Below are 27,804 nucleotides of genomic sequence, written 5' to 3'. Positions count from 1 at the left end.
TAACAGAGGAAGTAATTCTTTATTATCATGCATTCGGCCTTTTTTTCTCTCTAGTTTTTAGTTTCTGTTTCTCATCAAGGTCGAGCTTGATTTGCAATCACCCTAGCACAGCTGATTCATTGATTAGCTTAACCATAACTGTTAAGAATAACATCGTTTGCCAATTCCATCCATCACAAATGGTCCGTGCCAAATTCGGGCAAATGTGTGTGTGTGTGTGTCCACGGCATTTGCACGGAACCGGAATTTGACAGCTCGGTGATTTGCGCTATGGATCTTCAAAAGGGCCCTGAATCAAAGAACTAGAGAGAAGAAAGGGGACCAGGGACTGCCAAGCGAAGAGTTGGTCTCGACCATCTCAAAGTGACGTGTAGTCAAGCGCTCATGATCTGATGGAGGGGGGTTGGTTGATGTGCCTGTAGCTTATTAGATGCATGCATACAGTAATAAAGTATTAAAGGATTAACGATATGCTTTTGCGGGCGGCTCAAAGGGCGTGGTGGGATCCATTGATGTGACTGCATCCCCACAGTGACTGACTATATGGGATATGTGATGAGACAGCAATGGACATGTGCAATTCAGTACTCCGTACTGTAAGCAGCAATCTGATCTGATAATTTAGGGAGTCGGATTAGGTATGTATCCGTATGATATGTACAGGTCTATCCAAAATATGCATCCTTCCCAAAAACCCTATTCCTATCCTATCCTCCCTCGCTCGAATGGCGTGATTTTTATCTCAACTTTGGCTCTCTGTGCTTCTGACAGAGGCTTGTGCCATGGTCGTGCTCGTGGTTGTCATTCCACATCCATCTTCTTTGCATCATGCAATCTCCAAATCGCCACGTTGCCCTGTCCTGTCCTGTCCTGTCGTGGCGTCGAGCTGGGTGAGCTTCGTACTAGTAGTCCCATATCCCGTCGGCAGTCGGAAAACATACAACGCCGCACCGAACCTCGCACACACATGGATGTGAGGTGAAACCGTGCCTTTTAACACCAAACCCCCAAGGGTATAGACCCAAACAAGAAATGAAAGCCCAGAAAAAGCTGAATCCCAATAAACACCGTGCCGCGTGACAAATTTTGACGTAACAAAGATGGCCGTAAACAAGTCTATAGTACTGTACAGTCAAGTGTTTATAGTCGCATCTGCTCAAAGTCGCATCGGTTCACCGTCGTAGCCAGAATATATCATGGGGTCGCCCATGCCCAGCATAACTTCGGGGTTGGGACATGACAGAACGTGAGGCTTGATTGTCCCAAATTCTGATTCGACGAGACCCTGATTCAATAAGTCCATATTTGCCATCATGCCATTCTGTTGCTGCTGTTGTAGGAATTGCATGGTAAGGTCGCTGGGCTGGGGCTTGGTCATTGCCCAGGCGGGAAAGTTGCTCATGGCGGGAGATTGTGAGGGGAACAGGCTGGAAGCGTCAATCTCGGGCGGTGGAGGGGCAAAGTCGAAGTCGGCGCTGCCTGTGAAGCTCTGCGGTGAGAGGGTCATGGCATTGGTGTTACCAAAGGCGGCCCTTCGATAGTCGTGCTCAAAGTCGGAGTGATCAAGCTCCGATGATGACGCTCGCTCGGTTCGGTTGCACACGGATGAATCAGTGTCCTTGATGGTTTCCTTTGCAGGCTCGTGCTCCTTCTGTTGATCCTCGAGCTGTCGAGCCAGCTCAGCCATGCCAGCTTCGTCTTCAGGGAACACTGAGTGAACAGGGAGGTCGATATCGCTGTTGGGGCGGATGCAGCCGAGCTTCTGAGCGATGTTGTGGATCACGGGCTGGCCGCGGTCGTTGAGTTCGGGCTCTCCCAAATCCCAAGACTGGTTGTTTCGAACCATTGAGTAGAGCTTGTGGACTGTAGCAATGAGGGCGAATTGTGTATTCTCGAGAACCTCAGCGTAACTATTGCGTGTAAGTGAGATGCAGACCAAGTTGGTAAATCTGGGTTCGTACCCTCTAGGCAATTGCTTGTATTCCATCTTCTTTCGTACACCAGCTGTACAGACTAGACCGTCGTCTTTGCATCGCTTGCATGGGAATTCACCGTCGCACTTGAGTTCGTGTTAGTAAGAGGTGGGGTTAGAGAGCTGTAGTACTGGGAACGTGCCTTGGTCTTCTTCATTCGGCATCTTTCACAAGCCTTCCACACACGCTTATGTCGACCGTCCATACCAGTTGTATGTGTGACATGGTCGTGGTGGTGAATTGTGGCAGCACTGGAGCTGGCTCGCTTGGAAGTGCGGTGCACAGGCTTGACCGACTTGGAACTTGACGATGTGCTCTTTCGAGAGAGGGCCGACTTATGGTCCTCGGCGGGAGGAGATGGTAAGCTACCTGATCCCATTGCTGCTGTATTTGTAGCTAATATGACTATGATATGACAAGCAAAGTTGATTGAGGCGATATACAATCCAGATTGTGGGTTGTGTTTGGATTGGGTGGATGTTGAGTGGTGTAAGCCAGTGGTAGTAGGAGAGCAGAGCACCAAGCACCTGGGCGGTGATGTATGTATATAATAGATATGAAAGCTGAAGTGGGAGAGGAGGGGAAGAAAGAAAAGAAGGGTTCGAGCAGCTTAATAATAGTTGTAGGCGAGGCCAAGGCAGGTCAAATCAACTCAAGTCAAGTCAAGCAAGGTTGGGTCGGGTTGGATCTTGTGTGACTGGAGGTGACTTGGCGACAGGACAGTAATAAGTGAGTTATGCGTAGAGTCCAGAGTCTAGAGAGAAGAGAGGGCCTTGAATTATTATGGGATTTTGAGTTATGTATGTATTATGTGAGAACGAGCGATCCCGGTCCACGGCGGTCGGAAGGTTTTCGTAGGGTGTATAGCCAACCAGCAGGTATGAATAGTAGGTACCTACCTACATCAGGTATCAGAGAGAGTGCAAAGGAAGTTCCCGCCCGCGCGCTGCGGCATGAGTTACGAGTGAATGAGTGCCCGTGAGGATGAGTACGGTACTCGAGCGAGTTATTGGGAGTGGAGGGCGTGTAGTTAACGGTCGGCGTGGTCATTATGTCCGAGAAGGCGAGAGAAGTGCTAGAGTGCTCCATGCTACAGGGATCGTCCAGGGAGTCGAGGCTAGCAGGGGTTGAGATGGACCCGCAGATGATGGATGTTGATGTTCTGTTGATGGTGATGGTGTGGATCCTCTGGAAGTTTGAGGCACTGGAGCGACCTAAAAGTCCGCCCGCGTTGACGGCGGCGGACTTAAGAGAATGATGAATGGTGGGTACGTACTGATTGATTGACTGATTGATTGATTGTTGATTGTGGTGGCATAGCGATGATGATGATGGTGATGGCTGACGGGAGGCTTGGATGCTTCCCCAACTGCTGGTGCTTACATTGAATCCAAGGGGTTGTCGGTTTGGGAAAACCGTTGGAAATACAGATTGATTGGGCGCCCATCAAAATGAGGGACAACGCGTTCTCAGGGCGCAAGCAAATTATACCCAAAACTCAAAGCATAAGAGCGAGGCTGATGAGTGTGTATGATGAGTCTCTGCCAAGCCATGCCCTTGATCAGCATCAGGGTGCGAGACCGAGAACGAGCATTGAGCGAGCGAGCTAGCTACAGTAGCTGCTAGGGGTGTTTTTTTGGCGATCCCCTTCCCCTGTGGCTATACAACAATTACAGTACATACATACGGGGACTGTCACTGGGAGCGCGTATTTTGCGTATAATATCAAATCACTCGCAAGGATCAAAATGCATCGCTGACTGCCGTACAAGTTAGCTCTGGCTCTGGCTTTGTCCATGCTGTGAACTTTTGAAGCTTTGTTCTTGGTTTCAGAAAGGCAAATGATCATTAATTGCGCCGCACAACGCTACACTTACTACACTGCAATGTACAGTAAGACGGATTGATGCTTATTGTTTGGAGGTACAGATGGCCCAGCAGAGCTCCTACAATCTCGGACCTGATTACTTTGTACAACGATTCCAACACTATCACTAGAAAATTGTAAGATACTGGATGTGTGTGTAAGACTGTACCCTACAGGGAATAATGCGGCTATTTCTAGATACATGTATATATGATTCTTGTCCTCTTCTTACATGGTCTACTCCCCAGACCGATCTCGTCATCGTGCTCGATCAATAGACAAGTTGCTGATGCATCATCCTTATTATGTATGTATATCCAAGCAAGGTCTGTAGGCCCTCTCGCTCGCTACGGTGCATTGCCCAGCTGCCCAGAAACTGCATCTTGATCAGTTACAGCACACAGGTGGAGGTAAAAAGATGGATCCCATCTCCCTATCCTGTCCTGGCCTGTCCACTTATTGCCGTACTTCCACCACACCTATCGCCACTGACCGAATTTTGGTGCTTCTAGAAGGGTAAGGTGAGCTTGAGAATGAGCCTTGGGCCCTTTGATTGATTAGAACGAGTTAGGCACCTTACTGGTACGTCGGCATTCCGCGCGACCGACCTCCGTTGCCTTCGGGGCCGCTTTACGTATGTATGTACCTTGGTTTTTGGCTTTGGGTGATTCCATCTCATCTCATTTTTTATTTATTTTTTTCACTTCCTCTCTTGTGAATATCCACATTACCAATGCAGCGGATGGTCGCTAGTTTAGCTCGGGGTTGCCAAGAGCAGAAGAACTTTCTCCTGGAACCCAATGACAAATGGCGATTGCGTCTTCTCTCCCTGGGGGGACGGAGGGCCATCCATCTCCATCTTTCAAGAAATGAGATGTGCACCCGCAACCCCGTAACAAGAGCTCTCTCGGGCTCCCAGACTCCAGACTCCCTCTGACAGGCAAGGATGTTATGATCCCGCGACCTTGTTAAGGTTCCCATGGCCACGCTGTGCGGCCGTTGCACAACCAAAAGCAACAACTCGCCAGCCATACATAGGCCTACCTACCTGGCGGGCCGATATTTGATTCCGTTCCTAATTGCAACCTTCAGTGAAGCTAGCCGCGGTACTCCGTAGTTGTCGCTGTTTTGTAAGCCGCGATATTCCAGCGCTATGGTCCTGGGTCTTTTGCAGTCATCCATCATCAACAGGGGTCTCGATTCTCGGCGCCGATTCCAACCACCGGCGCCGATGACAGATACTCATCAGGTACGGGGAGAAATTGCAAAGCACGTTCAAGTAGCCAAAGTAGACAACGATCATCCTCTTTTGGAAGTTTAATTACAATGGGTCTGCCTCGGTCTATCCCATCAACTTTGCATGCATACCAAGCTTTTTAGAATGATGCTCTGATATCCATTTTTTGGCTCGCGTGTGAAGACACGAGCAGAGGACACGCCTTATACCATGCCATAATACGGATACATGCTTATGCAAAATTGCGGCTCCAGGCCATAGCTATTACGGAGTAGTGCTATACTCAATTCGTAGATTAAGGGTTTGCAGGCGCTGATTAAGGGCCTCAAAGTTGATTGTGTAAGCGGGCGGGATGCGGTTGAATCTAGCGCCAGGCGGGCTGTTTAGCTTCTCGTGATTAATGATGAGCGCTTCATCAAAGGTCCCACATACCAGGGACCATGAGTTACAGTACAGAGTTAAGTCCAACTTTAAGTGAAGCGAAGATTATCTATCAACCCCGACTCCGAATTTCGCTTTCACGGCACCTTTACGAAAGCCGCCCAGGGCCAGGCATCGAAGTTTGAACTTTGAAGTGCCGCCCTCCGTGGAGGCTTTTCTTGACCGTATAGGGCTGGGGCTGGGGCTGGCAATTACTCACTCAACTCAGATTGCAGTACTATACGGACGGTTGAGCAGCCGTTGATCCCCATAAGGAGGGACGGCAGTGGTGATCAGACATGCTTATAAACTCAAAGCCACGTACCGCTGCACCGTTAGACTGCCGCGATGATACCTTCTTTGCGCCTCGGATATATCAACCGTCTTTGGCAGGCGTCTTACCGCAGTTTCGTGACGAACAAAGACCCCAGAAGTCCGAATGCCTAGAGTACCTTGGCTAGCAAACAAAAGAGCCAAAAGGGGTGGGGTATGAAAGCAAGCCAGCTTCATCTCCAGTGTGTACAAGTCACAGTCACAATACGTCTCAGGTTTTGGAAACAAGATCGATAGCCGGACTTGTTCAAGGTGCCGAAACCGATCGGAGTCCGCGGCTGGGAGACAGTCCGTTCTTTGATGCAATGCAATTGAAGCCATGGACATGGAATTGGACACGTGCATGTAGATGTTGCGTAAGTGAGATGAAGGCTGAGGTAGCAGTCGATCATTTGATCAGTTGTACAACTGCCGAATGGACGAAAACCTCCGCGATTTGAACCCGAGCTATCGGTAAATAGACAAGAAGCCTATTCACTTCACTTCACTTCACTTCACTCACTATCCTTTGAGGCTAGGTGTAACAGAACCATGTAAAAAGCAATGAATGATATGATGGTTTCATTACCGTGTTCCTCCTGTGCGGCCTTTGCGGTCTGGAATCATCCCGCCCGCTCCTTTGAAATGAAACCTTCTTTGAGATTCTGCCAAAGAGACCAGTTGCTTCCCCGTCAACTCAGATCCATTATGAAGCGAATTCCATGTTTAATTATGGATCTTGGATACGACGAGAGCTTCGTTTCAGTCAAGGTTCAGTTGAGCAAGACAGGCTATCTCAAGCGCTAACCACTGAAACTAAGGGAAAGACAAAGCCCGAAAAAGGCATTTCCCGTCATCCTTACTCCGTACAATCCAACGAGAAACTGAGGGATATTCTACAGATGTCCATCTTTGTGACATGCAAGTTGTTGCTGTGAATCAGGCCACCAGAAACCCCGAACCCGGGGCATCGATCGATCAGAAATGGGTTATAGCGGTAAAGCTCCCGGATAGCGGAAATGCGGCCGCGAGATTTCTCCAACTACAGCTGGTGTCCCATTCTTTTTCATTCTTGTCTCTCTCTATTCTCTCTCTCTCTCTCTCTTTTTTTTCGCATTCTTCTAATCCTCGCTTATCCACTTCCTCCCCACACATAACTCACTGTTGCACACGGCATTGCTACTGCTAATCACATACAACATCTAACCGTCGACGTCATGCGGTCTTGATTATCAACAAAAAGTCCACCCGCTTAGCAAATTCAGTACCACGTTGACGTTTTAACTTGCTCAGTGAGCGCCAGTTTCACCGTTCGGCAATTGCTCTAGTCAAACTCTGTTGATAGTTGGTCAAAATAAAAAAAAGTCAATGGACAGGGCGTGTTTTTCAAGTGCAGGGACAGTGGAGTTTTAGTGCATGATGGTGGTGATGAATGCTCGGGGCGGGCACCTCAGTCGATGACACCAACACGCCTAACATCCATAGAAAGCGAAAAACCCTGATCGCCAGAAACGAGCACTACCGTAGCCCTGCCTAGACCTACGCCTGTGTCTGCGCCTGCTGCTAAACTGACCCGGAAATAGATTACACGCGCCGGGGATAATACTGTCCGTCCCTGTCCCTGTCAATGGCTGAATACGTAAATCGAGTCCATGACTCGTCTTTGACTGGAGATATGCGTGTTAGTTCTGTCTGTGTAAGTGCTTTGTTCACAATCGCATCAGAACTAGCCAAGACATGTCTCATCGAATTTTTCGATACAGCTGTCGTAGGGTATTGCAATACGTGCAAGACAGGTACATCATTTGATCAGTATTCTCACACCTAAACTGATATTCAACCCTTGATAAACAGACACCGGAGATAAAGACCTTCTGCAGCAAACGTGACCTAAAACGGGCGTAACGTGCTGACCTGATGTCATGTTATGATGATAACAAGGCGACTGTGTTTCCCGACGTTGCTGGTCAAGTAGCCTGCAGCAAGTCTATCTAGATCTCACCTTGACAAAGACATTGAGGTGCCAAAGCGGTTGGTCAACTCGGCAACTTGAAGCCGAGCCATGCTTTATTTTTCGCGATGCGGGATGATGATAATGCTGGACATCTCCCTGGGGACCAGTGATGGTCCTATGGGATCTTGTCTTTCTCAGCCGCGTCCCTTGACTTCTCCTTTTGACCAGGTTCTTTTCCATGGAAATCTTTCTAGAAGGCCGCGGGATTATCAGTGCATGGTACCCCCATCGGCACCGGAACGGCAATGGTGGATCTATCGGGTTGAAGATATCTTGGAAGCAGTAAATCGGCCTGTAAGGACTGTCGGACTCGCCCGAGATTTCACGAGCTAGTCACTAGACGTTCCCCATTCATCTCATCACCATCACCATCTTGAACTGGCGCACGGACTTGAACAGCTCTTCGGTGCCGAAGTGGGGGTTCCTTTTGTTCAATAAGGCCAGCCAGCAGTGTCACTACTGCGTGCTTATCCAGAGAAAGTTTCCATGATATCAACACCAAAAAGCCCATGGGCATGAAATGAGGTCAGCGGCTTCCCTGATATTCAGGGCTGTTGGAGAATTGACTCGCGCTACGATTCCTGGAAGGCATTCAATATCCCGACCTCCGTGCCGAGGTGTGGCCCGCCCTCGGGGGGGGGGAACACACGAGACTGGCCTACACCAAATTCCACCGATCTACCACCAAATCCAGTCTCGTGTTTTATTTCCTCCCCTAGCCCGCTTTCCAAGTCGGCGTTTACAAACCCGAAGGAAGAGCCCGTCGGGTTTTTTTCCCTGCTCTGCATGCAACGCACCAACTTATGTACACGATTCGAGATTGCAAGTCTTGGGTTATGTGCGTTTTATTTCCTCGGGCCGCTTTCGGTCAAGGTGAAGCAACCCTTACACCCTTGGAGGAGTAAGGAAGCTGGAACGTCATATCCATGTTCGCTTTCAAATTGAACAAACAACGGCATATGGACCAAAGTCGGCATGTCGAGAAATGCCTCAATACCCATGGCATAGCATCGCATCAAATGCATGTAACTGAGCTGGACTGGACCGAACTGAACTGAGCCTGTGCACCTCTGAGTGCGAGAGCCCGCTTACACTTACACCCCCTTCTCCATTTTCGTTTTTATGTTCCGATTATCAGACACAATCGATGCCTGGCAATCTCGTTCAAATGGGACGTAACGTTAGGCTCATGATTATTCATCTCGAGGCTGCATGGCACAAGCCTGGGCCCATCATTACTTCACATATTACCAATCTATTCACGTTTCCAAGCCTCTCCCTTTGACACTTCTTTTCGCCTCACTAAACTCTTCCAGGACGCCCCATAAGAGGCTCCCAAGAGGCTCCAGAGCCCCTTGGGTCTGGCGTCTTTCGTCCCGGTTCCTCGGCCCCACCTTGCCGGGGTGGAGCGGAAGGCTTTACTCGGCCGAAAATCGCATCGCAGGTTGCCAACGTCGCATGATATGAGGAGCTGAGCTTGGCATTGTATCCTGATGGAATGTTTGATCACCAGAGTATCTCTATGCTCTACCACTTTCACAAGGAATCACAAGCAAACCTACTAGGCCATGGCCTTGAAATCGCAGAGTTTGTCGGCTAGGCCGATGAAAATCACCTTTATAAAACGGGTCTTTCGATGACTCTCCTGAAAAAAAATAAAAAATGGGGACTCAATGGCTCATCGAAGCTCGCCATGATTCTCAACTCTTGTTCTACGGAATTCGGTGTTGAGGTTTTCCTTGTCTGTAAGATAAGCCCCAAGTTGATTCAGTCGCAGATTTGATGTGTCTAGTTACCAAGAATCCGCCAAACAGGGACCAATAACAAGACGTTTCACGCAAGATAGAAATCCCGTGGAACTTCAAGCAAGCCTCATCCCTGAAAGGCTTCCAATTCCGATCATTCTCCAGTAACGTCCGAGCTATGGGTCCGATGCTGTCGACGTATCGCAACGTGAGTACGGATCACGAACCACGCCCGGAAGGCTTATCACGCAAGACTATGTCTGACTTCTCGTCTTCGAGATCGCCTGCACCCTCATCTGGCCAAGAGATTGGTTGGGCTCAGATATTGCCTCTCGCTTGAAACTATGGGGCTTGTAAATCAGCACTCTAACGGCCAAGCTTGTGAAAGTCTGGTGGTATTCTAGAGTCCTTTTATATCCTCGGTTAAGCACCCACTTTGATCACGACTGACAGTTACATCCCACGTCCGTTTCGGAGCAAAGATATCGACCCATTAATTGATTACGGAAAAGTGGATTCAACAGGGAAAAGGACATCGTTGTCCACACGATATCGCTCTTGAATCATCAAGCTTCAATAACAGTCATGTCCCTAGGAAGAAGTATCAAACCGCCAGACTACCTACTTCATGCACTACACATCATTGTACATGATAAGCCGGGGGTGCTCTTGTTCGCAAACAGCCCATGTCCACGCAGCACTGGGCAGATAATTCATGAGTACTGCGGCTTTGTGGCCATAAGATGCAGATTCGAATAAATCTGGATCGTGTCGACGCACTTTCTCCACTGCATCAGCGGTGGCCAGTGCAAGGAAGTGTTGTCGATTAGGTCCACGGGGAAGCACCCTACTCCGAGGTCAGTCACAGCCGAGGTCTAGGATATCGCGGTGCAGAGAAGGGGAAGGGGGCTGAATACGGGGGAAACGTACAATGCGTTTCCAAAAATTCCATGGCACAAGCATGGTTCCTTGGTGAGAAGACCATGTCTCCAGGTTATGCTCTGACCTTTCTCGATGGCTGAGTCGATTCGATCTTGCAAGTCAGGAAAATACGGGCGCAGGGACGTAAGCGAATACAAGAAGCCAGGGGCACCATGGCACCACTGAATGAGACTTGCGCCTTTGCCCTCCTTGAGGCTCCGCAGGCTCGACGGCCAATTCCCGTCAGGACCCTGAAGCTCAAGTAGCTTTTCCACACGTTGTGTAAGTTGTGGAGCGAGCGATGGGTTTGAAAGAACGAGCTGTGTGATGATACCTATGTCACCATGAGCTGCTCCAAAGTACCTCTTCCCGTGCCACTCCCAGTTACCCCTGCCGTCGTCATCAGTGGCCATGATACGCTCTATAAGTCTCTTGATTGGAGATTCAACAAGGCTCTCACTCCTAGGAACCCAGTGTTTCACCATACGCAACATGTATAATGCACCTGCCCGCCCATAGGGTATCTCTGATGGAAAAGCATCTTCCTGGGGGCTCGTATAGGGACCAAGAAGTACCGGCATATTGCTCAGGAAGTCTATCAAGTGATCATCCTCCTTGGTTATGCACACTCTCACTGCTTCGAAGGATAGTTTCTCGGACGAGATGCCGCAGTTGCCCTTTTCTAGGATTAACTTTCCACGGTCTCCTTCCATGTAGCGTTTCGCCCAAGATAGCAGGTCTTGGCCAGAGATTTTCAGATCTGGGTATAGTTCGGACAGTTGAAGGAACAGGTAAGCAAGACCAGTGTACCCAGTGAAGAGACCGCCAAGGTGGCGTTCATGGTAGACTTCACGAGGCGGCGTATGTCGTACGACGAGTTCAAGAGCATATGTGAGGAGCTCTTTGGGATCTGAGCCGAGTTTCTGGGGAGGAAGGTTATTCGAGATATATCGCTGGGTCATACTGGCGGCGATGGCATATGCATTCGTGAATCTCTGGTAAAGTTATCGAGAGCGGTTCGCGTTATCATTATCTGGGTGAGGTTATCATCAATGTTGGGCTCGACATGATGTTATACGCGCCCTCCTAGTGACGCATACCTTTCGTCTTTTAGGGATGATCAGCAACACGTTACCATGTAATTGGAGGAGGGGCAAAAGACGAGGCTCACGCGACAAAGCATACCACCAATGTACAGAATAATAGGCTCTCCAGACACGACAGAAGAGATTATGATAGGCTCAAAAGTCAGGTTTGAAACAGACCTGCTTTGTTCCAAGGTCGATCGCTTACTATATACGGCTCATGACAAACAGACGTCAAGTGAAGCTCCCGAAACTTGGGGCCGATGGTGGGTCATGAGCTCCCGGCGGAGGTGGGTCCCCTGGGGACATTTCTTCCGGAGGAGGAGAAAGAATCACTGGGCAGAAGTGCTGTATGCCATATAATATGTACCTAAGTTGAAATTCTTATATCAGAACTTGTCAAACAGCGTAACATACACATCACATCATCGTCACTGGTTTGTGCCCCTGGTTACGTAGAAGCCTGGGACGATTTAAGCTAGCCCCACTCGTAGGGCCTTGAGGTGCCAATGACGACATCGATTAGAGCTTCTCTCCCTTGAGCTTCCATGGTTTAGGGTGGAATGTCAAGCTTGTGATTGTCAACCTCGCTGTGATATAAACAAAGCGAAGCAGGTCACCTCTTTTCCATTTGGCAACATCAAAGTGCTCTTATAACGATTCGTTTCTACACACGATCACCAGCACCGCAAACTTGCTCTGACTTTCGCCTTCAACAAACTAGCATGGCCGACACAGCTGAAGCTTCGGGAGCTGATCACCAGCAGGAACCCGCCAAGCGCAACAGAGTGGTTGACTCTGTTGGAGAGAAAGCTCAAGAGGTCTTGTACGCATAAATTGCTTCGATTCTCTTCTTCTTCTTCTTTTTGAAGCTAATATTATGGCTTACTAGTAAGGAGGACTATGCCCAGGCTCGAGAGCATGTCGCCAGCGCTGCCAAGAGCCGATCCTACCTCTACCCGATCAAGGTACAGGGTCTCCCTTCTTGAGCCCCAGAGAGGTCACCTGCTAATGCACCACGTATTGAACAGGGGATTTTCTACTTCATCTCCCATCGCTCACTTTGGAAGCCATTCATCTCCAAGCTCGGTCCGCTGGTCGTCCTCTCTACCGGTGTCATTGGTGGCATGTTCTTCTTTACATACTTGCCACAGCTCGCCGTACTATTCTTCGTCAATGGCCCTATTGCGCCCTTCTCTGCGGTTCTGTTGGTTCTCAATGAGAGCACCACCATCATCAACCTTGTGTCTCGCAACTACCTCCTTCAAGATGCCCTTCTCGATGTGTTTGATGGTACACTCCTTGCCCGTGGAGATACCCAAATCGTGAGCGAGGGACGAGAGGTCAAGTCTGGAGCAGATCCGATGCAGAAACTTGGCAAGATCATCAAGAGCCCCTTTGAGAAGTTCAGCCCCAAAGCTATTGTCCGCTACGTGATGTACCTGCCCCTCAACGCCATCCCGGTTGTTGGTACGGTCATCTTCATCCTCATTCAAGGTAAAAATGCAGCATCAATAACTATATCACTCCACTGACCACACACAGGTCGTACTCGAGGCAAGGGAGTTCACGGTCGAGTAAGTTGCCTATTAATTGGAATTTGATCAGAGCTAACAGTGCTCGTTCTAGTATTTCCAACTGAAGAAATGGTCGCAACCCAAGAGAGAGGATTGGCTTACCAAGAATGTTGGCCCCTACACTGCGTGCGTATTTATCCATCTGCTTCCTGGTTAACGCCTAGTAGCACAGATGAGCCAAATTTAGCTAACTGAAATGTGCAAAAGATTCGGACTAGTTGCCACTCTCCTCGAGATGATTCCGGTTGCTTCCATGTTTTTCACATTCAGTAACACAGGTAAGTCTCAAGTGAGCTCACGATGTGTAAATCTAACGCCAAAAAGTTGGAGCTGCCCTCTGGGCTGCTGATATTGAGGATAAGAATGCCTCGATGACTGATGGAACTGCCCCTACTCTGCGTGAAACCGCAAAAAAGGCCGAATAAGCGTATTCGTCTTCGTACAACAGGCTAAGCCTCAAAGCCACGCAACATCCATGATCTGCGAGACATTGTGTCCAAAACATGAAAGCAAAATTAATTATATGGATGTGATTTTGATATTCTGAGGGTGGAAGTTTGTAAGAATTGGGGGATGCATGAGGCAATCACGAGTTCCTGCCTACCCATCTATGGCAACCTAAGAATACGGGCGAGCGCTTTCGCAAACGTTATACAGGAAGGAATGTACATCAGTCACATCAGCCAGGAAGGAAGGAAGGGTCTAAAAGCTATGTCTTAGGTAAGGTACCTACCTAGGTAGGTAGGTCTAGGCTCAGGTACCATTTTCTTTTCGCAAAACTTTCATCGTCTCGATTTGTCTCATTCTTTACATGTCAACGTGAGCCTCGCAACTATCCCCCTATTTGAATCTTTGAGTCTTCGCTGTTCAAGATGAAAACGTGTCAATGTCTGAGTCTTCGCTTAAGTGCTGCTCTTGAGAGCAATCAGGTTCAGAACTGGAACCACCCTCACCTTTTGAAACGTTGATTCCCTTTCGAGAAAATTTCAACTGTGAGCCTTAACCTTTGTCGTTGTTCTTGGTTTAACTGATAATGCCACGAGATGACATCTTCCAAGTCTTTCATAGTCACCCACACCTAGTCGTCCAAGAAAACGAAGAAGGATTGCCGCTCTTCTATACGCCCGGACGCTCAACAGAGACAAACTAAGTGCATCATCGAACACTTCACCCCTGATGCGACCCGACGGCAAGCTGCATCTCGCCTCGTTGCCGAGGCTCGTTACAGGTGCCACGTCTGCACGGATGGCATGTAAAGTCTGGGATTTTGGTCCCCGGATTGTGAAACCTCCAACAACCAGGCCGTTGATCCCCAACGGTCAAAGGCCCGACGTGGCTTGTGTTCCACCGCTTAACACGGCCGAGATCTCGTCTACAAACAGTTTACCAATGCAAGTTAGATCCCGCAATGTGAGTCAGAGCGAGATACCGCTGTACGAGGATTAATCTGATACAGGTCATGTGTGACCTGACGAGGCCAGCAAGTGTCTTCACTCGAGTGAAAGGGACGGCTCTCAAACATATGGTCACCTGCTTATTCTCGACATGTCTTGGAATAGGATGCACAGAATATCACTCGACATCGGCAGGAATAGGCTGGCTCATACTCAAGTGAGAGTAATTCTGGAAGCCATCGCTTTTGTGTTGTTTCCTCGAAGAAACATGATGGGAGATGAAGGGCGGCCTGTGACATGGCACATGGAAACAATCACCGGCTGATGAAGCAGAGGCGGTAGCAAGGACATTCCATACATGCAGTCAAGCGATAATACGACCCCAAACTCAAGTTTATTGTCCTGAAAGAGTGGAGGAAACTGAACAAGCATCGACAACAGCTGTGCAAGCCCATCCTATTGTGTCTGCCTTCGTGTCATAAGCAAACGGAACTATAAGCCTGTCCAGGATCCCGGGATAGCTTCCATCGGGAGGAAGGCAAACAACCAGCCGGACATATGTCCTATGGGGTACCAAGAAGGCTATATATGGCCACCAACGATTGGAGCATTGCGGACGACGGTCAAATCTAGCAAAACACATCCAGGAATCGCCACCTCAATAACACTGAACTAAGCACTTGTAACCCATTGGACCTGAAAATACAGCTTGTACGCTCATGCTGTGGCAGGCTTTCAGGGGTGAATTAAATATCTGACTTTAGGGGGTAGGTATGTGCCGCCTATAAGGTTGCAAGATATGTGCCCCTTTGCCTGTCACTGGAAAAGTTCTTGTGACAGCTGCTGCCAGTTGCACACTTCATATCTTCTATCTTTTGCGCTGTTCATGATTCACTCACTCACTCCTACGCATGCCTTGAATTGCTCGAATACTTTTCTTCTTCATTCTTTTCACTTCTTCTGCCCTTCTTTTCTTCCGCTTCGCGAATCTCGCTCTTGTGTTCTCCCCATCAGCTCGAGTAAGCATAGGAAATAATATCCTAGGGGTCGACAATCACTCGTTTACCTGTATCTCTTATTCTACTATCGACTCATCCGCTCGTTTAAACACTTCTGTAATAAACTCCGTTCGCTGAATCATTCTGGTGAGTTCAAAAATCAATCTCTGTATTTGCTGAAGGGCGAACAGTATTCGCTGACCCAAAGGATCAACAGCACTACAACATCTTCATCATGAGACCACCTAACATTCCTTTGATCACCGTCCTATCGGTGCTTCTACTGCTCTCTTGTCTTCTGGGCAGTGCAACTGGGCTTGGTCCCCAGCAGCATCGGGGTGCTAGCAAAGATGTGCGCGGCAATAATCTCATCGAAGCTCGCAATCCCTTGGGTAAAGCTCTCGCTGATGGCTATGGTCCACCTCCTCCCTATTATACTGGGGAACCAGTTGCTCCAACTGATTTGACTTCTCGTAAGTATTACGCTCTGACTTAAGGTCCTCCTTAAACCTAACATAGTCAGATCATTCTCTCGAGGAGTCCACTGCACCAGAAACTCAGACTGGAGCTTCCCAAGCCGGTGTGCCATCCAAGTCAAATGTTTCTTCTCACTATGGAACTGTCTCTTATGGCAGCTCCTCTCTCTCTGTATCCTCAGCCCTCGAGACCGGCACTGCCATGATAACTGTTGGCTCAAGCGCAAAGGCTGGTAGTACATCCGGCTCCGAGGCATTGTCGAGTGTTCACCTAACAGCTTCGGGCTCTTTCCTTGGGACTGAAACTTCTGGTGATAAAGCTTCCTCAATTCCACTTGGTCAAGTTTCTACTATTTCTAACTCCTCGTTGACTGGCACTTACCCCTCCGCGGGTACCTCATCACCCGGGACGGAAACTGGATTTCCTTCAGATTCTGCCTCATCTGCCGCAGTCTCTGTTTTCTTTAACGAAACAAAGACGATCACTGAGAGCGTCTCTCACACACAAGCAGTGTCGAGTGCTGAAGTTTCAGGTGACTTCACTACAACGGAGCTTGCTTCTCGCCTCGAGAGTAGCGTAACGAAGGCTGGGTTGACAACAACGACAACAAGGATGCTTAATGTTACAGTGACAGTCGCCCCCAGTTCTTCAAGTGGTATTACATCAAGCCTTTCATCTTTAACTGTTCCCATGACTGCAGACGAAACCACGACAATCACAGTCATCCCACAACAGAACTCATCTGAACTTTCTACTGAGGGTCTTGCCACTGATACTGATTCGGCGGGGGACTCAACATTGGGCAGTCTGGCCACTGAATCGACCAAATCTGTCACAATCCAAAGCACTGTGACCAAGGTTGCTATCTCGGAATCGACTCAAAAGTATACCCGTGCTTCGAGCATTCCTGTCAATGGAACAGTAAGCTTCACTACTACTACTACTACTACTGCCTACTTCACTACAACAATTGGAGTTCCTGCCCCATCTTCTGTTCTGTCAAATTCATCTGGCATTTCAAGACCTACTATTGTTGCTTCTGGTGACTCGTCGGGGGCTGGAACAGGAGACTCGTCGGCGAGCATGGCATCTATTACTGTTGCCCTTTCCACCACAGTTACCACGAGCAAGACACACACTGCGCTCAATGTCACCTCACCAGCAACAAGCTCTCCTTTCTCTTCAGTTCCGACTTCCGTGGCTAGCGCGAGCGTTGACGTTTCCGAGTCGAATATTGCTACAACGTCTAACCAAACATCTTCAGAGACTCTCTTTGCATCAACAGCCCTGCCTATAAATGCGACCTCTCACTCAGTCACCTCGCCCTTCGTTGTGACTACTGTGTCAGACGGCTCGGTTATTACAATCTTCCCCGGGGGTATCATTCCAACTGGGAGCGCTACAAGTATGATGAACATCTCCGTTTCTACACAGTATTCTACATCTAGCCCTTCGCGCTTCAATTCGTCAATGTCCATCAGACGGACTTCATTGTCGTCTCAGACAGACTCCTGGCTTGACTGGCCGACTTCGACGCTGACGACTTCCCATACTTCGGAAGCAACTTTGGAGGTCCCGTCACTTTCTTTCCCAACCTCTTGGCTTTCGATCATTACCACGCCAATGACGCCTCCCAGTGTGTCTACCACGTCAACTCGAGGCCCATCAGATGGCTCAACACATGGTAATGTAACGGTGATCAAGACAACAATGACTTCTACCATCACTAGCAGTCTCACACCGACAAGCCTATCCTCGTCTGGCAATGTCACGGTAGCCCATACCACTAGTGGGTACAACTTTTCTAAAAGTGTGGGATCCGTCAAGAGCACATTTAGTTCTCGGCCGACCTCTCTCGGTATTAGTACCGTTATCATATCCAAGCAGCCTACCAACTTCCCCTTTCCCACCAACACAAGCTTAGTTTGGCAGTCAGAAACATCTTCAGCGTCACTCTCTGAATCTGACAAAACCATCGGCCCCAAAGCCAGTGATGTTACATTCTCTCTGACCACAGCTGGATTCAATAGCACTACTCCGTATACCAACTCCACTACCGTTACGGCCAGTGAAACATATCCTTCAAGTAATACGGATCAGACGCAGTCCATAATTACTGCAGGGGCCTCTGGGTCGTGGAACACGACTCGCAGCGCTCAGTGGTTCACAAACTCAACTGTCCAAACAACTACCCGCACTGGCTCTGATTTGGTTTCTGGAACTCAAACTTTGAGTGACACAGCTGCCGCCACTCCTCAGCCGCCCGCTTCGCTGAACGTTACGCTCACCACTATATCAGACAGTACCTATAGTAAAACGTTCACCGATGTGAAAATCACTATCATCATGCCGACTTCCTTGACGACATCTGAGAGTGTTTCACTCCCAACGGTATCGACCAGCACGGCCCCCTTCCCTCTTCCATCAAACACCACATTGACGGGAACTGGTACTTCCTTTGCACCGAGTGGTACAGGACCTCGCTTCACCATTACCGGAACCTTGGGAGACTTTTCAACGTCCAGTATGACCATTTCACCATCGATCAGGACAACATATCTCACTGTAAACACCACAGTGGCTGGTACTACGGCTGATACTTCGGCCTCTGCTTCGGGCACAAACGAGCCACTCTTCCCGGTCTCCAACTCAACTAGTCTGGGCACCACCAGTCTCTCGACAATCGCTTCATGGAGGCCAGATCCCGAGCCATGGACGAGCTGGCCAACTTTGAGCCTCACGAATGAGCCAGGTATCTCGACGTGGACTGTAAATAGCGAGATTTCACAGCGGACGTCATACACTCGAACTACCACCAAGTCTTTGACTTCTACTTTAGGAGAGCCAAATATGTCTCACTCTTCTGTTCACAACCTTAGCAGTGCAACCTCGGGGTCAACCTCTTATACTCGTACCACGACTTTGACCCTCACAATCACTTTGGAAGAGCCCAGCACTTCCCCGTCCACCAATGGCAACAGGAGTATTGCAACCTCAGAGTCCATTTCATATACTCGTACAACAACCATATTCCGCACTACGACTATGGAAGGGCCAGGAGCGTCCTCGTCTGCCCTCAACAGCTCAAGCGGTGGTGCTTCGTTGTCAACCTCATACACTCGTACTACAACATTGACTCTTACAACTACTTTGGCAGAACCCCCAACACCTCAAGTATCTGGGGCTACAGTCACAACTTCATCTGTTTCCACATGGGCTAACGTAACCTCCGGGGTCGCTGGCTTCACGAGCACAGAGACTATCTCATTGGCCACCGTTACATCGTCTCTCTCGGGAACACTGACGACTTTCTTGACAACTGGTAGCGCAAAGGGGGTATCGACCAGCCTCGAGAGTTCCGCCTTGGCACCAATCTCGGTAGGTAACTCAACTCTATCACAGGCTTCTGGGAGAACATCTTCGGGGATTGACACTTCGATGGGTACATACTTGTTGACTGGCTCGGCGGGAGCAGCTGCTCCATGTGAATCTACATCTACTAGCTCATCGACGTGCACGGAATCAGTGTACGACACCCCAACCCCTACAGCGATTCCAGCTAGCACCGATTGCTTGACTGAAACGAATGGACCAGACTTATCGTTATCCTACGTGTCGGCAGTAACAGCCACAGAAAACGTCTCATCGGCCTGCAACACAACAAGCAGCACGGTGCATTGGTCGAACATGACTCACACATTTGGCGTAAAAGGTTTGTGATATTCTTGACGGGTAAAATCACCAAACTAATGAAGGTCAGATACAGAAACACGCACCTACCAGCCGCTTACAACATTGCGGACAGTCACAAAAGCGCAGACTGACGGAGAATTGGGCTCGACTGGGGATGACTATCCCACACCCACAGACAGGGTGACTGAGGATCCCAACTTTCCATGGGGCAATGACTCCCCAATCCATCGTCATCAGAACTCGTCTGAGCTTGGCCCTGGTGAAAATGACGGCGACGGCGATGGAGGTCTGAGCAAGAGAATCAGCTGGCGCCCGCGGTGGGAGAATGTCAGAGACAAGCTGGAAGGTCTCTGGCGTGGACAGACTCTGAAGTCAGAGGACTAAGTCTCAGGAGGAAGAAGGCACGATTTGGAATGTGTTTGTAAAACATTCCCTGATTATGAAGCATGGCAAATCGGGTGTTCATTTCTTTCTATGGACATGTTGGTTTTCCTTGTCTGGACTTCATTTCTACTCTAATTCAGCCCTGTTTGTTGGCTTCGATTTCGGTTTCGGTATTTCGGGCAACTTTAGGGTCCGGTCAGGGATCACAGTGGTCAGACCGGGCCAGTGAGGGCAGGGCAGGGAGCCTTGGTTTATTGCGAGACTTGCTATGAGTTGGTTGAAAACACAGACGTTACGGATGTGTGTACGAGACTTATATAGTTCATGCTATTAATCATGTCGAGATTATAATAAGTATCGTTTTTCTTGGACGAACTCATCTGGTATGGGCCTTTTGGTCGCGTGCTTTGGAACAGGTAGGGATGGATGTGAGTGAATGTGAGACATGTGAGTGGATCTATATATTTGGCTGATACTACGAATCGACCATGTACATGTACGCGTATTGCCAAGAGATAGGTACATAAGCACCTAAATAAAGACGTGATGAAGCAAGACAAGTCTACTGATTCAGTTCACAAAAGTGTAGGTGGGTATCTTACTGAGGTGCCTTAGGAGTGTAAGCTACTACTAAGGTATACCTACGTTGAAGATATAAATAATTGTAAGATGTAAATAATTGTGTAAGGACTAATTAGTACCTGGGACCTGCGATTGCCTCTTTCTGACCAACGGTGAACGGTAAGTGGGCAAGAAGCAGGGCAGTGCATGAAATAGCTGAGCCAATTATGTTAGCGCAAGAAAGAAAACCCGAAGTTAAAATCGTCGTCATCGGCAGGAGGGGTCGTTCCTTCCGGCCCCAGATTTCATGCCTCTTACACTTGGACTTTACCCAAAGCGGTTCTCTTGCCACCGAGACATCCGACGCCTCGAGAGTAGAGCACGTTACCATCAGCTGCGCTTCATTCTTTCCCTCTTTTAATCCTTTCTTTATTCCACACAAACGATACCAACGACGACAACATCGCCATCATCGTTATCATCGCCAAATCAGTCAATTAAGCATCGCAATACACAAATCACACATACCGAATACTCCATCACATCATGCTTTTCAAGCCGCTCGCCCTTGCAGCGACCGCCGCTGCTGTCCTCATCGTCCCAGAGACTTCTGACAAGGACGACAGCATCTTCCGCACTCTTCCCATCGAGGTCGACACTTTTGAGATCCCCGAGACCGCCTATGGTCAAGTCGTAGACGTCCCTTGCCTCCAGTGCCGCGGCCATGATAGCCAACTCGAACTCAATTTCGGCATTCAAGACCGTCGTCTGGTATTAAACGGCTTCGAACTCTATCCTCACGCCGACCCTTGGAACGGAGACCTGTCAGCAGCTGTTATCAAGGCCAATGGCAAGAGCGATATGCGTCGACTGGGATATGGCTTGGCTATTCGTCCTGAAGGAGTCGATAAGGATCAACATCTCGAGGTTGTCAACGTCGAAGTCAGGATCATCGAAGTCGGCGACCGTTTTGTCGACGGCGTCCCTCCTGTCACAGTAAAGCTCATCAAGGCTCCTGTTGGCGAGATCATCATCGGAAGCATCGAGGTCAAGGGTGATGGCGAGAAGGCACCAGAGGACTGTGATATGTGGTGCCGCGCCAAGGGCATGGTCCACGATACCTGGAAAAATGTCAGCAAGTTCAAGGGTAAGGGCTGCCACGGAATGAAGGGTAAGGGTAAGGGCCATGGTCACGGTCGCAAGCCCCATCACGGTCATGGTAAGGGTGAGAACAAGCCTACCGACAACTTCAAGCACGGTCCTCTCGTCAACAAGGCCCCCGAGCAGTCGTGGAGTGATGTTTTTACACACGTCACGGCATATATTATCATCCCTGTCCTTATGGGTGTTGCTGCCGGTGTCGGAGTTGCATTGTAAGTCAATTCCCTGCTATTCTTCCATTTGCACCATACTGACATAATCAGTTTCACCATGTTCCTTTGTGCCATGGTTCTCCGCGTGATCCGCATGTTCAAGGGCGAATCTGCCGACTCCGAGCCTGAGCTTGCCCCTGGTGCTACTCACAAGGCCGCCATCACCGAAATGCTTGCTGAAGACGAAAAGTCCGGTCTTATGGTCGACGAGGAGGCTCTTCCCCAGTACGAGCCACGCAACTAGAAGTCGATTTCTGAGACTCTGTACTTGCCCGCATTTTAGCCGTGGTTGATAGAAAAGGGGAACGCCCACTACCAACACAGCCTTCTACGGCAGGCGTGTTATTAATACCAAAGATTGTATGTTTTTAAAGGATCCGGGCTCGGGATAGGCGTTATGAGTATGGTGGATGGGATTATGTCTTATGAACTGGATTGCTACGTACGCATCAGACTTGGCGTGGCTTTCTTTGGTAACGATTTGGAATTGCAATTGTCCTTTCTTTAAAGATTCAGCGGTGTCTATCAGGTTATGGATGGTCTAGGCACTGTTGGCTAAACTTGAAATACGTCGATGAATTACTTGAACTTCATAAACTCGTGTCGGATATACTATGTGGGTATTTGATGCATTCACTATATGAGACCAAGATCGCCAATCATGAAATAGTAGTGCCACCCAAAGTCTACATCCCCCACACAGGCTGTGGACCCTGAATGGGCATTATCCGCTCACACTCTAAATAAGTTAGCTTCCACTTTGGGGGAGCATTCGCGATCCAAAGTCATCAACTGTGGGTAGAAAGGTCATGTTGTATGCGGGGTTTCGACTCGCTATATTCTAGCCCGACACCCGAGTATAGCTATATAACTAACTACTTGTTCCCAATCCATCCAATCTGGAGTCGGTTCTAAAAGTCTGTAGCTGCTAGACTACTTTGATCCTATTCTGTCCTACTTTACTACTGTTACTCTCACTGTCACTGTCACTGTCACTGTCACTCTTACTCTCACCAACAATACGCACAGTACAGTCCGCCACTTATAAAACACAACATGTCACAAACAGCTCGCCGATTCGCTCAGATCGTCAAACTGAGGCCTCAGCACCTTGCTGAGTACAAGGAAGTTCACGCCAGAGTCTGGCCCGACGTCCTCAAGCAGATCCAAGAGTGCAATATTCGAGACTGTATGGCCTATCCTGAGGTGTTTCTACAAGGCAATTGTAATAGAGACTGATCGCTTGTATAGACAGCATTTTCTACGATGACCAGAGCCACATTCTCTTCGCCTCGTTCAAATACATCGGCTCGGATTACAGTGGCGACATGGAAAAGATGGCAAAGAACCCTCGTGTGAGAGAATGGTGGAAGATGACAGATGCCTGGCAGGAGAGTCTCGTGCCTGGTGCAGTGAGCTCCGAGGCCGGCGAGCCTTCTTGGTGGAAGCCAGTTGAGGAGGTCTTCTACCAGCCTTAAGGTGAATAATGCAACATAAAATTCAGGAATGGTATAAAGAAAAGCCACAGACACCCCTTACTCATAAAGAGCTAATGATCTAAACTTACGATTCATGGCATCGAGTATCAAGTCCTGAGGCCTCTATCTTTTGGTACAACGCCCTTGCTAATCTCGCTCGCGAGTGTTACATATTGTAAAAGGGGGGGTTAGAATAGAAGGATAAAATGAAAAGGGCGCCTCCGAAATGCCTATGCAAAATTCTTCCTCCTTTCCTTCTTTTCTTTCTCCGTCTTCTTCATCTGTCCCGTTACTTATTCCGCACTCATTACCATCCATGGCCCGGCCCTGGTGAAGCTGAACTGAAGCAAACAACGAAACGAAAGCACTAGACCGACGCCATCATTGCGAAATGCATATTTACCTATGTTCATGCCTTATATACAGTGTCTACTCTTGACTCCTGGATCATCTGAACCTCGCTGCTCTGCTTCACCTTGGCCCATGGACTGCTCTATGCCGAAGAGACGGGTGGGTGAGAGCAGCCATTGGAGATAACACATGGCGCTTCACGTTTCCTCCTATTGTCTTGGATCCGATACTGATCTTGTACCTCAACAAGTCAACCGATTCCTTGTCGCCAATACTGACATTAGCTGCCTCTTTTACCAAAACGCCTGCTTCTTTACGAGCCTTGGCAAAGAATTGTGCAAGGCTAGATTGAGCGTCCTCAGCACTCTCCACGTCCTCCTCCTGTAACACATAGAGGACGGCAATACGCGCAAAGTCGAGGACCTCGTTTGTGATCTTGAACTTGGTCATCGGGTCCTGTGTCTGCGATGGGTCTGCTGCCGCTGAGGTTTGTGCAGCATTGCCACCTTCGCTTGTTGAGGTTGGCGCGTTTTCGGGGCTTCCCTCGTCAACCACCAGTGTAGTTGGCGCGGCGGTTTCGGACGATACGACGACGGCAGGGGCAGTTTCAGGTGCACGGGCAATGAGAGTCGGTGCAGCGGCCTCTCGCTTGAACTGGAGAGCCAGGCTGTCGAGCAAAGTCCTTTTGCGTGCTGCAGCGCCATCAAAAGTAACCAGGGAGTTCTGTGCAATACAGGACAGCTCTGCAGCATTGATCTTCGCCATGATGGCAGTGCCAGATAGAGGGACAGAAAAGTTTTTCTGGCTGTTCTCGATAAGGCGTGGAATACTTTTACCAAGCGTCACGTTGTTCAGATCGTTGCCTAAGTCTGTAGTCGTGCAACCATCGGAGCCACCTGCGCTACAGTCGGAGCCTGTAAAACCATTTGTGCAAATGCATGAGCATGTACCCTGCGACATGATGTTTGTTCCACCGTTCTGGCACTTTAATGATTCTTGGCATTGAGCAAGGGCAGACTTTGGCTTTTCATCATTGCCCAAGTTCTTAAAGACGAAAAATTCCAATGGTACAAGGACAGCGGCCAGAATTATACCAACAAGTAGCAGTAGTAAGAGGACAAACGCCCACACAGGCAGACCGCAGCAGCGCCGACGTCGCTTGCCCCGGCCTTCATCCGAAGGCGTCATCTCGCGAAGGCCAGATCGTGAAGGAGCATCACCCTGGCGGGTGGGGGCCAGGGGCCAAGATGTCGTCCGAAACCAGGATCCACGGTTCTGTCGCTCTGGTTGTTGTGCGGGAGGAGGGAATGCTGCCAGCATATCCGATAGTCCTAGGACAGGTGAGTTCATCAAAACATCATATCCTAAAGCAGATCTTCTTACCTGAGTTTTCTTTGTCACCCCCTCGAGTCTGCCCCTTGTCGTCAAAGAAATCATTCAAGTTGTCGAATCGGCTCGCTGGTCTCTTGCCAGAATCAATCATGGTCGCAAGGCGAGTTGCACGTCGAATCAGATCAGGCAAGCTGGTGATACTGCCCCTCTCCTCTGCCCTTCTCACTGCTTCAATGTCCAGCTTTGGGGGTCGTCGAATAGCCGAAAGTCGACTATAAGGCTGAGGTGAAGGCGTTGGCGCCGGCACTGGTACTTCTGACAAGTTGGTGGCGCTGGCAGCAGCATATGCACCCAAGATAGCGTCGGGGCTAAGGCTGTCATGAGGGTTTTGCGAAGGTGCCGACGTCTTCGCCAGAGGAAGGGTGTTAGAAGAGCTTGTTGAAGCATCAATATAGCCGGTTCCCGAGTCGAAAGGCTGAACCGGTGATGGTGCAGGTCGGTGATTGGGCTCCATAATGAATGATTTGGTAGTAACAATTGAGGGCTTTCCTCTCTTGCCGATGCTTGCACTGCGGACCAGTTTGCTCTCATCATGGAACTCATCATACGCGGAATCCTGACTCTTGTTGTCTGTCTCGTCGTAATACGAGGGACTGACAGCCCGAGAACCTGCTGGCCAACTTTCAGGCATAGCCGCACTTGAGGCGTAAGAGCCGTGCGATCTCGAATTGAGACTCTCTTCGGGAATCGGCGAGACAAAAGAAGCGTGTGAGTAGAAGGATGATGCGCCCCTGCGAGATGACGGGGGAGGTCCTAGATTAGCGCTCGCTCTTGGGGGCCCCAGATTGACACTTCTTCTATTAGAATCCGTAGCCGTCGATTGATTGGGCTCAGGGAAGTCAGGGAGCGATCCAAGACTAGAGGTGGTCATTCGGGAGGATGGGGAAGGCGGAACAGAAGAGTGATAGTCGTCAGACTCCGGTGTGAGAAACACCGGGGTCGGTTCTTGGAGTCGAGACTGATCCAGCAAAGAAGGAACTTGGCTGGGTCTGGGTGGTCGTTGAGGGGCCTGAGTCGGTCGACCGGGTGGTGGTCGATATGGTTCGGGGTCGGGCGAATTCATAGCGGCCATCGGAGGGCCCGGTAGAGGCCATTGTGGAACTTGCTGTGGTCGAGATATGGCAACACCAGAATTTCCACTTCTATAATCAATGGCAGGCGCAGCCTTGGGTTTCGGAAGCCTCGACTGCGCGGAGGGGTGTCCTCCCATGGGTCGACGAGGAGGAGCCCTCAGTTCGCCAGGCGGGCTGTCGTTCATGTTGTCTGGGTATAGAGGCTGCTGTCGCGGATATCCACCTTGGGCCATCTCGCGTGCTCTCCTTACAGATCCAGATGCGGGTGCTGAGTCCATCCCTCTTCCATCATACATCTGACTCATTTGGTTCCTTTCTGCCAAGTCACGAGTTCATCCAAACCAACAGCGTAACACGGTTAGGAATCCGGTAGCGAGCCCCTGTATGCAGTTCAACTGTATGTAGGAAGCCGAGAAGTTGCGAAGAACCGAAGTGATGAAATGATGCCAGTATCCGATGACCTGCAGCGCTTGAGTCGACCTTGTGGGGAAGCACTGACACGGCGTTCGTATATGGACAAAGCAGTCTGTGTGCGAATTGTTTGGGTGCTGCAACATAAAAAGCTGACCTCTTTTGGACTCGATCGGGTCGTACAGCCACAGGCTACGTCGAGGTTACGAGAAATGTGAGAAGCGAAGTAAAAATAGGCAAGATGAAAACTTGGATAGAAGAGAACGTGAGAGAAAATAAGACGGATCGACCCAAAAATGAGAGATTGTTGCACGGTAATCCAGACCTCGCAGGCGCTGCAAGCAATGCAAATGAGAAATAGTCTGAAGAGAAAGTGTTAGTATTACAAGGGGATATGGGTGGAGGAAGATGCGAAAGATTGAAGTGAAACAATCAAGATGACGTCCAGGCCATCTCAAGATTTGGTAACAACGAAAGGGAAAACATACCGAAGAAGCGAAAGAAGGTCACGACTTCATGAGATCATTTGGGCGCGACAAATCAAGTCAACGTCACAGGGGCTCGCAATCAACGACTAAAAGGATGGAAGGGATCGGTTCCGTAGTAGAGCAGCACAGCAGATGGGGACGAAACTCGAGTCGGAATCGAGAACCAGTGGGCAAAGGCCAAAGTCGATGCCGACGTCGTGAGACGAGGCGGCGTGTCACCGAGGAGATGGCTCTGGACGAATCGCGTTTCAAAGTTGCGTCTCGATGGTTTGAGGATGCTCCAGGTGATGAGACGATAATGGTTGTGAGTGGTGAAAGGAGATCCTATAGAAGGATAGAAGCTAAAGCCAGATCGATGAGGCACCAATTGTTTGTTGAGGAGGAAGGCGTGGTGAGGCGTTTGATTTCCCAGCTCTTGCTCTTGCTTCTTTCCTTGAACCTGATTATCTCTTTGTGGCCCCTTATTTAATTGTCAAAATATCAAAGCAAAAAGAAGAGTTAAGAAGAAAAGAGTTGATCTGATTATCTTCTAGACAGACCCGTTAAAAAAAGGAATAGTAAAAGAGAAGAGTTGTGAAAA

At 49.3% G+C, this 27,804-nt stretch overlaps 7 protein-coding genes across 7 annotated transcripts; 4 read left to right on the top strand and 3 right to left on the bottom strand.

Moving 5' to 3' along the window:
• Positions 1-1,156: 1,156 nt before the first annotated feature.
• On the bottom strand, positions 1,157-2,352 carry FPRO_09485 (uncharacterized protein; the record flags this gene model as incomplete). The annotated part of the gene is made up of 3 exons (XM_031232882.1): positions 1,157-1,910; positions 1,962-2,059; positions 2,116-2,352. The coding sequence occupies 3 exons, from the start codon at positions 2,350-2,352 to the stop codon at positions 1,157-1,159; spliced, it is 1,089 nt and encodes a 362-aa protein (XP_031082775.1).
• A 7,849-nt stretch (positions 2,353-10,201) lies between these two features.
• On the bottom strand, positions 10,202-11,451 carry FPRO_09484 (uncharacterized protein; the record flags this gene model as incomplete). Its single annotated transcript, XM_031232881.1, has 2 exons — positions 10,202-10,415; positions 10,499-11,451. 2 exons carry the CDS (start codon positions 11,449-11,451, stop codon positions 10,202-10,204), a joined length of 1,167 nt encoding a protein of 388 aa, XP_031082774.1.
• Positions 11,452-12,299: 848 nt separating this feature from the next.
• On the top strand, positions 12,300-13,576 carry FPRO_09483 (uncharacterized protein; the record flags this gene model as incomplete). Its single annotated transcript, XM_031232880.1, has 7 exons — positions 12,300-12,400; positions 12,467-12,542; positions 12,606-13,071; positions 13,120-13,151; positions 13,204-13,277; positions 13,359-13,429; positions 13,476-13,576. The coding sequence occupies 7 exons, from the start codon at positions 12,300-12,302 to the stop codon at positions 13,574-13,576; spliced, it is 921 nt and encodes a 306-aa protein (XP_031082773.1).
• A 2,202-nt stretch (positions 13,577-15,778) lies between these two features.
• FPRO_09482 (putative MUC1-Extracellular alpha-1,4-glucan glucosidase) lies at positions 15,779-20,097 on the top strand (the record flags this gene model as incomplete). Its single annotated transcript, XM_031232879.1, has 3 exons — positions 15,779-16,016; positions 16,067-19,732; positions 19,781-20,097. 3 exons carry the CDS (start codon positions 15,779-15,781, stop codon positions 20,095-20,097), a joined length of 4,221 nt encoding a protein of 1,406 aa, XP_031082772.1.
• A 1,107-nt stretch (positions 20,098-21,204) lies between these two features.
• Positions 21,205-22,275, top strand: FPRO_09481 (uncharacterized protein; the record flags this gene model as incomplete). The annotated part of the gene is made up of 2 exons (XM_031232878.1): positions 21,205-22,031; positions 22,083-22,275. The coding sequence occupies 2 exons, from the start codon at positions 21,205-21,207 to the stop codon at positions 22,273-22,275; spliced, it is 1,020 nt and encodes a 339-aa protein (XP_031082771.1).
• Positions 22,276-23,087: 812 nt separating this feature from the next.
• On the top strand, positions 23,088-23,509 carry FPRO_09480 (uncharacterized protein; the record flags this gene model as incomplete). Its single annotated transcript, XM_031232877.1, has 2 exons — positions 23,088-23,220; positions 23,283-23,509. The coding sequence occupies 2 exons, from the start codon at positions 23,088-23,090 to the stop codon at positions 23,507-23,509; spliced, it is 360 nt and encodes a 119-aa protein (XP_031082770.1).
• Positions 23,510-23,980: 471 nt separating this feature from the next.
• FPRO_09479 (uncharacterized protein) lies at positions 23,981-26,630 on the bottom strand (the record flags this gene model as incomplete). Its single annotated transcript, XM_031232876.1, has 2 exons — positions 23,981-25,191; positions 25,244-26,630. 2 exons carry the CDS (start codon positions 26,628-26,630, stop codon positions 23,981-23,983), a joined length of 2,598 nt encoding a protein of 865 aa, XP_031082769.1.
• Positions 26,631-27,804: the final 1,174 nt, after the last annotated feature.

Source organism: Fusarium proliferatum (assembly GCF_900067095.1).
Source record: "Fusarium proliferatum ET1 genome assembly, contig: FPRO_scaffold006, whole genome shotgun sequence".
Lineage (NCBI taxonomy): Eukaryota > Fungi > Ascomycota > Sordariomycetes > Hypocreales > Nectriaceae > Fusarium > Fusarium proliferatum.
This window is presented reverse-complemented; position numbering and strand designations above follow the sequence as displayed.